The 9,225-nt window shown below is 43.2% G+C and overlaps 1 protein-coding gene and 1 long non-coding RNA gene across 5 annotated transcripts in view; one reads left to right on the top strand and one right to left on the bottom strand.

Annotated features, from left to right (window-relative positions):
- The window catches only part of gabbr1b (gamma-aminobutyric acid (GABA) B receptor, 1b), a 142,722-nt gene that overhangs the window by 123,790 nt on the left and 9,707 nt on the right, over positions 1–9,225 (top strand). For 2 of the 4 annotated variants that reach the window (XM_019890302.1, XM_019890304.1), the window contains 3 exons: positions 3,955–4,083; positions 4,246–4,389; positions 4,965–6,444. In XM_019890302.1, the coding sequence (XP_019745861.1) occupies positions 3,955–4,083; positions 4,246–4,389; positions 4,965–5,252 (561 nt within the window). In that variant the 3' untranslated portion in view covers positions 5,253–6,444. Of the gene's footprint in view, positions 1–3,954; positions 4,084–4,245; positions 4,390–4,964; positions 6,445–6,773; positions 6,857–7,434; positions 7,873–9,225 lie in introns of those variants that run through there. The other 2 variants (XR_002170624.1, XM_019890303.1) reach the window with 2 other exon arrangements.
- LOC109528037 (uncharacterized) overlaps positions 7,964–9,225 on the bottom strand; it is a 4,977-nt gene continuing 3,715 nt past the window's right edge. Inside the window, exon 2 of the long non-coding RNA XR_002170626.1 lies at positions 7,964–8,051. This is a non-coding gene — a long non-coding RNA (uncharacterized LOC109528037). The remainder of the gene's footprint in view (positions 8,052–9,225) is intronic.

Genomic DNA, 9,225 nt, shown 5'->3' with positions numbered 1-9,225 from the left:
GCGGCCTTAAAAGTACGTTCGAGACAACTGGATTGATTAAATGGCTGAATACTCTGAGATCGCCACAATAGCACTGTTGCTATTTCCGACATCCTACCTGTGTGAGGCGGGGAGTTTCTGCAGCAACGGCGACGAAAACAAAATTCCGAAGTAGACTGGACATAAACCACACACTTGAGGTGTCATTGTCTCCTATTACCCCGAGATGGGCCGTCTGGTTGCAGAAAATCAAGCTCGGTGCTGTGGTGAGTCGTCATTTTCATGCACTTTGAATTTGCGTTGTATCGTATTTTGAAGGCATTAAACATTGCCATAGCGATCGGAGTGTTTCGGCCAGATTAGACGCCCCTTGTGTTTATTATTATATTTCGAAAACGCCACAGTTTTCATGAAGCTCATCCCATATTATTTTGTTGTATTATTTCCACCACACCTTAAATGCCGGTCCCTGAAAATATTGTCTGACATAAACCGGTCCGTGGGGCAAAAAAGGTTGGGGGCCCCTGACGTAGAGAACAACCGGATTGCTCCTGCTGCTGCTGGTAGAGTGCGTTCATTCCCTTTATTTGCCCTTCTGAATGGGCTTTTTTTTTTTTTTTTTTTTTTTTTTTTTGAGCTTTGGTACAGGGCTGACTGACTGTCGATCGATGTCTATCGATTTTTGACCTCAGTTACGCCTTTCTTCTGTCCCCCACCTCCAAGAGCCCATCCCGGGCTTCATCCATTTCATCTTCTCCACCTGTCATCTCATTGTGTAATTGTCCTTTTTCCGTATTTGCTTGCAGCGCTGTTTTAATGATGTCATTGTCAAGAGGTGACGTGATGGTTAGAGGACCCAAAAAAAAAGAGAGGCAGGAGAATCAGGGTGTACTGAACAAAATGTATTCACAAAAACACAAACTGAGGACCACTCGAAAAAATGAATCCAAATACACAAAGTCCTGGAAACCAAAGTAAGAAAGAAAGACCCGTGACAGAAGCACAACGATCCGAACCCCGAGTGAAATAAAAAGAATTAATGACCAACAGTTGCGACGCCGGAGGACAAGCCCTCCAACGCCACCTGTTGGCCACAAACGGAACGAAACCATGAGCGTCGTTGCTGAGAGTCAAGCACTCTTCCCTCCCCCCTCCCCCCCGAAACGTTTTGTTCACAACTTTTCTCCTTTCTTCTCTTAGTTTTGAGATTAATTGAGTGAACAACATATCGTCAGTCGCGGTTGGGCAACAGCCAATTGCACCCGCACACCTTACAGCGCTCTATTATACATTATTAGGGGTGTTCATCCCTCCAATTAAAGACAATTCGATACATATCTTGATACATGGGACGCAATACGATTCGAGGAACGATTCCATTCGGTTCGATTCGTTGGGATTCTGATATGGTTCAATATGATGTGGCTCAGTTCGAGAGGGTATGATGCAATCAGCGCCTTGTTGTCATTTTCATACAAATGAATAAAGTTGTCACTATTGTAAATGTTGCATTCAGGCGGAAAAAAAAAAAAACATCTCGCTCGATTTGATACGTATCTCAAACAATTCGATCGGTTGGATTTGATGCACCCGCATCAAAACTGTGTTCCGGATTCAAATCATAATCATCAAATGTTGACATGTGTTGCAAAAGACGATGATGTCAACACCAAATATACTCTGTCCCTCCTTCTGATTTTGTGTCGTCGGTGTTTACAAAGTACACGATGCAGTGATGTGAATTTAACCCAAATTCACGTATGCTGTCATTCAAACGATTGTCACACACTGCCACTTATTCAAAAAAAGTTCGGTCAATAAAACACTCCCCTTACAGCGTGTGACAAGACTGCTTCAGCCACCCGTATTTGGAAAGTGAGTGGGTTCCTGACACATCAAGTGGCGGGCTTTCACTTCTGTTCTGATGTTTGCTCGATGTTTACCGCATCGACGTGGCGTCATTTCTGCCTGAGTCGTTTTAACCATTGGATGGAAAAATCTCGAGGGTCCGGTTTGATGGATGGATTTTTGACGTGAGCGGCCTCTGAGTAATTGCATTTCGGCCCTGGAGGAGATTACGCCCCGTGTCTTTTTCCGAAGTTTCTTGTCGATGAGCCTGCAATCGCACAGCGAAAGAAACAACAAAGGCAGCTCTCCCGACACTGCTGTTATGGCTTTAAGTCAATTAGCTCGACAACACACAAACTTGTTGTGATTGCAACAAAGAACATTGGGTAGGATTTTATTTTTATTTATTTTTATGAAAGTAGAATAAAATGAGCTAGTTTGTGACACAAAATAATGTCTGTCTGTAACTGTGTCAATCACTCGTTTACTCGCTCGCCATATTGTTCCATTTTCATCTTCTAAGAGGACAATGTTGCCATTACAAATGAAATTGAAAAATGTCAGTACTCACGAATCACTCTAAGTGCAAAGGACAGTACATAATCCACATTGTGTGGAAAAACTGAATCGGTGCAATTGCTCAAATGGCACAGAACCAATTCACGGCCTTCTCGCAAATCCAGTTTACCGTATTTTCCGTACTGTAAGGCGCATCTGCAGGACATGTATGATGACTGTAAGACAGTGGTGAGGTGTGCTGTAGGTGTGACGGAGGAATTCAAGGTGGAGGTGGGACTTCACCAGGGGTCAGGTCTGAGCCCCTTCTTATTCGCTATGGTGATGGACAGGCTGACAGACGAAGTTAGACAGGAATGGACTATGATGTTTGCAGATGACATTGTAATCTGTGATGAGAGACACAGGTGGAGGAAAAACTAGAGAGGTGGAGTTTTGCCCTGGAAAGGAGACGAATGCAGGTCAGTCACAGCAAGACGGAGTACATTTGTGTGAATGAGAGGGACCCAAGTACAAGAGTGAGGTTACAAGGAGAAGAGATAAAGAAGGTGTAGGATTTTAAGTACTTGGGGGTCAACTGTCCAGGGCAATGGAGAGTGCGGAAAAGAGGTGAAGAGGTGTGTTCAGTTAGGCTGGAACGGCTGGAGAAAAGTGTCAGGTGTGTTATGCGATAGAAGAGTTTCAGCCAAGATGAAAGGAAAGGTGTATAAAACTGCGATGAGACCAGCCATGCTGTTTGGACTGGACACAGTGCCACTGAAGGAAAAGACAGGAGGCAGAGCTGGATGGAGCAGAGATGAAAATGTTGAGGTTCTCTTTGGGAGTTACCAGGTTGGATAGGATCAGGAATGAGTACATCAGAGGGACAACTCATGTTAGAAGTTTTGGAGAGAAAGCCAGAGAGGCCAGACTGAGACGGTTTGGACATGTCCAGAGGAGAGAGAGTGAATATATCGGGAGAAGGATGCTGAGTCTTGAACTGCCAGGCAGGAGGCCGAGAGGAAGACCAAAGAGTAGGTTTATGGATGTCGTGAAAAAGGACATGAAGGTAGCTGGTGTGAGAGAAGAGGATGCACAAAACAGGGTGAGATGGAAGCAACGGATTCGCTGTGGCGTGTTTACTGTCTTACCCTCCATGGCAGAGAAGTCGTCGAACCCCTGAGACCGATTCACCGAACCCCTGAGGTTCGATCAAACCCAGGTTAAGAACCACTGCTCTAAATTAATAAAGCTGTATTTTATTGTATTCCCTTTAGCGCATCTAGTGGATGCACGGCGTAACTGCAGCCACTATTGTAGCTTCTATTCTATGCGCCTTATACTGCGGCGCGCCCTATGTATGAAAACAGTTTGAAAATAGGCCCTTCATTGTTGGTGCGCCTTAGACTCCGGAGCGCCTTATAGTGCGGAAAATACGGTACTTTCCTAGTTTCTATACCAAACCCCCCTCCCCAAAATGAATAAGGTGCGTCCGATGACAATGAATGACTTTGATTGTGAAGCCACACACAAACACAAATCAACTCCTTATGCTGATCAACAAAAACAGTTCAGCCCACAATGCCGACACGTCCTTCTAACAATGTGTTACCTATCGACTCTTTTCCTCAGGTGCTTTGTTTGATCACAGCCCCCGTCACCATGATCCTGTCCTCTCAGCAGGACGCCTCATTCGCCTTTGCCTCCCTGGCCATCGTTTTTTCGGTCTACATCACCCTGGTGGTTCTGTTTGTTCCGAAGGTAAAAAAAAAAAAACCCACATCACTGTTACCCGCCACGCCTTTCGCGCAGATTTAAACAGCAGTCAAAGTCTCTTTCAGAAATGGCCTTCTACATTATCTGATCTGCTATATCGCATAATGACCTAGAGATTGTCCCTGTCTTGCTGTGCATGTTTTGTAGATGCGACGTCTGATCACACGAGGTGAGTGGCAATCCGACGCCCAGGAGACCATGAAGACGGGTTCCTCCATGAACAACAATGATGAGGAGAAATCCAGACAGCTGGAGAGAGAGAACAAGGAGCTCCAGAAGATAATCCAGGAAGTGAGCCAAATTTTTTCTTTCATTCCCTCGCCACCATATTGTCAACTGGAATAAATAGGTAGATGTGTTGTTTTTCTAACGCCACCAATTTGGAACTTGTGAACATCTGAGCCATTTTGGTATAAAACTTCATTACCAGAATCAGAATTTGATCTCAACAAAAGCTAAAGGGGTGAAACAAGGGCAAAGTGGGAAAATTGAGATGGGCCAATACATTTGTATTGGCGTGAAGCTTATTAGCCTGTAAAAATCCAGAAATTATCCGCGTCTTTTTTTTTGGACACAAGGTTGAAAATGTGTGGGAAAAAGTAATGGTTAATTATCCTGAAATTCCGGTAGTTGGTTTTTGAAAGCACTCCTGATTTGTTTTAGGTTTTGACCCTTACGATTTTTGATTTTTCATGGAAGCCCATTGAGCCAACTGAAATTAGGGTGTAAAAACGTACGTTGATTTACAATTCTTGATTTATAATAAAAATTAGTAATGTCATCTGGTACTTGGTCTCTTTGTGACAAGTGGTTTTGTAATTTATTTTTGTTTAAATAATTTATCAATCACTTCAATGTGCCCTCAGAAAGAAGAACGTGTATCAGAGCTGAGGAACCAGCTGTCTGAGCGACAGGCCCTTCGATCACGGAGAAGACCATCCACTGTCTCCAATCAAAACCATAACACACCCCCGCTCAGCATCCCCCCCACTGACCCCAGATCATTGGCCCCGCCGCCAGGGTACCCTGCGCCCACTTCTGACCTGCATGCGGTCCCTCCATCCTTTGGCAATTCTTCGAGCCTCTACCAGCCCGACAGCAAAATCAGCCGCAATAACTGTCACACCAGCCGGCTGCAGATGCTCTACAAATGAGGTGAACGTAAACGGAGGGTTTTCATGAGATTCGTTGTACATGTTGATGGACCTCAATCAGGTTCAGCACGTGTAAAAAGATGCCTCGGACGCGGGACAAAGACACGCATTTTGTGAAGTGCAATTTTGCATCCGTCATATCCTACTGGTGTGTCATGGAAACTAGGATTTCAGAAAATTGTTCCAACGTTGACTGTGCTGAGCTTATCCCCCTTTGGAATGGTAATTTTGCTGAGATTTCCTCCATTAGCAAGCCATTCAGGTTTTGGCCCCACTTCTCCATCAGCAAATTTAGCCCTTTCGGGGACAGCGGTTACTACAGTGAACAGCTTGTCAGATTACAGGGTGCGTGAAGGTGTTAAATACCGTGTTTTTTTGGATCGTTTGTCGTTTTGGCGCGTCAGTAGCACCAGTCAAAAAATATGGTGCATTTTTTGAAGAAGGAAAAAAAAAATGACATCAAGACCCTGAGAGCTTTCACTCGCACCCAAAATGCTTGTTCCCTAATCATGCTGACGGGAGCAAACGAGTTCCGGTTGGATTTGAAAGTCCCGCTTCGAACTACAGAATTTTTTTTTTCTTTTTAGTTTAAAACGGCTTACTTTAACTACAATCCCATGTGGTGTTGTGGCCAAAGTTCGAATCCTGGTCGGTTATTACTCCTTTTGGTTCCATAAATAGTGTAAATCCTTGTTTTGGCAGTTACGGTTTGGGTGCGAGTCCGAGGTCTAATTTTAATATACAGTATTCTAATCGCAACGGAGTATAAGTAGCAGGACCAGCCAAGGTATGAAGAGAAGTGCGACTTTTAGAGTCCAAAAAAAAAATACGATTAAAATGGCTTCTCACCAGGTTTCACCACCCATGTTTTGACAGCTACCTGAAGAGCCGCCATACTCTTTCGTGGCAAGTGGCGACCAGACAACACAGATCATATCAAAACCGGGCAAAGACTAGCGTAGCTGTCATAGCCACGATAAAAAAGTTGAGTTTTACCTGTGTGCCAACATACAAAGAAAACAAATTCATAAATAATTACAATCAGTAACATCCTATCCATAACTTGATCTGGAGTATCCTTTTCCTCTGGATCTGGAACAAACGTGTATGACTAATAACCCATATGCTCAGGTGTCGTCATGGCATAATCAATATTTGAAGTTGTAATTTCACCCCCCAAAAATAATAATAAAATAATAAGAATAACGTACAATGATAACGTGTTTTGGAATATTAACTCCATCATCGATATGAGCCGTTGTGCGTTTGTTCCTGAGAAAGCCCGACCCGGATTGAAGTCATTTCTTGTGTTTAAGTTTGTTTGCTCATCAACCAAAACATTTTTCCTGTCAATATTACACATTAGCGCTTCTGTGTTTGAATCAACATTACAGCTTTCCTCCCACATTCCGAAAACGAGAATGTTTGGTGAACTAAAGACTGAATTCTCCTTCGGTGTGAATGCGGGTGTGAATTGTTGTTTGTTTACAATTGACTGCAAACATTCCAGGGTGACAACGGGTTCCTCCATGAACAACAATGATGAGGAGAAATCCAGACAGCTGGAGAGAGAGAACAAGGAGCTCCAGAAGATAATCCAGGAAGTGAGCCAAATTTTTTCTTTCATTCCCTCGCCACCATATTGTCAACTGGAATAAATAGGTAGATGTGTTCTTTTTCTAACGCCACCAATTTGGAACTTGTGAACATCTGAGCCATTTTGGTATAAAACTTCATTACCAGAATCAGAATTTGATCTCAACAAAAGCTAAAGGGGTGAAACAAGGGCAAAGTGGGAAAATTGAGATGGGCCAATACATTTGTATTGGCGGCATGAAGCTTATTAGCCTGTAAAAATCCAGAAATTATCCGCGTCTTTTTTTTTGGACACAAGGTTGAAAATGTGTGGGAAAAAGTAATGGTTAATTATCCTGAAATTCCGGTAGTTGGTTTTTGAAAGCACTCCTGATTTGTTTTAGGTTTTGACCCTTACGATTTTTGATTTTTCATGGAAGCCCATTGAGCCAACTGAAATTAGGGTGTAAAAACGTACGTTGATTTACAATTCTTGATTTATAATAAAAATTGGTAATGTCATCTGCTACTTGGTCTCTTTGTGACAAGTGGTTTTGTAATTTTTTTTTTTTTAAATAATTTATCAATCACTTCAATGTGCCCTCAGAAAGAAGAACGTGTATCAGAGCTGAGGAACCAGCTGTCTGAGCGACAGGCCCTTCGATCACGGAGAAGACCATCCACTGTCTCCAATCAAAACCATAACACACCCCCGCTCAGCATCCCCCCCACTGACCCCAGATCATTGGCCCCGCCGCCAGGGTACCCCGCGCCCACTTCTGACCTGCATGCGGTCCCTCCATCCTTTGGCAATTCTTCGAGCCTCTACCAGCCCGACAGCAAAATCAGCCGCAATAACTGTCACACCAGCCGGCTGCAGATGCTCTACAAATGAGGTGAACGTAAACGGAGGGTTTTCATGAGATTCGTTGTACATGTTGATGGACCTCAATCAGGTTCAGCACGTGTAAAAAGATGCCTCGGACGCGGGACAAAGACACGCATTTTGTGAAGTGCAATTTTGCATCCGTCATATCCTACTGGTGTGTCATGGAAACTAGGATTTCAGAAAATTGTTCCAACGTTGACTGTGCTGAGCTTATCCCCCTTTGGAATGGTAATTTTGCTGAGATTTCCTCCATTAGCAAGCCATTCAGGTTTTGGCCCCACTTCTCCATCAGCAAATTTAGCCCTTTCGGGGACAGCGGTTACTACAGTGAACAGCTTGTCAGATTACAGGGTGCGTGAAGGTGTTAAATACCGTGTTTTTTTGGATCGTTTGTCGTTTTGGCGCGTCAGTAGCACCAGTCAAAAAATATGGTGCATTTTTTGAAGAAGGAAAAAAAAAATGACATCAAGACCCTGAGAGCTTTCACTCGCACCCAAAATGCTTGTTCCCTAATCATGCTGACGGGAGCAAACGAGTTCCGGTTGGATTTGAAAGTCCCGCTTCGAACTACAGAATTTTTTTTTTCTTTTTAGTTTAAAACGGCTTACTTTAACTACAATCCCATGTGGTGTTGTGGCCAAAGTTCGAATCCTGGTCGGTTATTACTCCTTTTGGTTCCATAAATAGTGTAAATCCTTGTTTTGGCAGTTACGGTTTGGGTGCGAGTCCGAGGTCTAATTTTAATATACAGTATTCTAATCGCAACGGAGTATAAGTAGCAGGACCAGCCAAGGTATGAAGAGAAGTGCGACTTTTAGAGTCCAAAAAAAAAATACGATTAAAATGGCTTCTCACCAGGTTTCACCACCCATGTTTTGACAGCTACCTGAAGAGCCGCCATAGTCTTTCGTGGCAAGTGGCGACCCGACAACAACAACACAGATCATATCAAAACCGGGCAAAGACTAGCGTAGCTGTCATAGCCACGATAAAAAAGTTGAGTTTTACCTGTGTGCCAACATACAAAGAAAACAAATTCATAAATAATTACAATCAGTAACATCCTATCCATAACTTGATCTGGAGTATCCTTTTCCTCTGGATCTGGAACAAACGTGTATGACTAATAACCCAGATACTCAGTTGTCATCATGGCATAATCAATATTTGAAGTTGTAATTTCACCCCCCAAAAATAATAATAAAATAAGAAGAATAACGTACAATGATAACGTGTTTTGTAAAATTAACTCATCATCGATATGAGCCGTTGTGTGTTTGTTCCTGAGAAAGCGCGACCCGGATTGAAGTCATCTCTTGTGTCTAAGTTTGTTTGCTCATCAACCAAAACATTTTTCCTGTCAATATTACACATTAGCGCTTCTGTGTTTGAATCAACATTACAGCTTTCCTCCCACATTCCGAAAACGAGAATGTTTGGTGAACTAAAGACTGAATTCTCCTTCGGTGTGAATGCGGGTGTGAATTGTTGTTTGTTTACAATTGACTG

Source organism: Hippocampus comes, unplaced genomic scaffold, assembly GCF_001891065.2.
Source record: "Hippocampus comes isolate QL1 unplaced genomic scaffold, H_comes_QL1_v1.1 scaffold71, whole genome shotgun sequence".
Taxonomy (NCBI): Eukaryota; Metazoa; Chordata; class Actinopteri; order Syngnathiformes; family Syngnathidae; genus Hippocampus; species Hippocampus comes.
The sequence above is the reverse complement of the archived record's forward strand: the minus strand, read 5'-3'. Positions and strand labels throughout refer to the sequence as shown.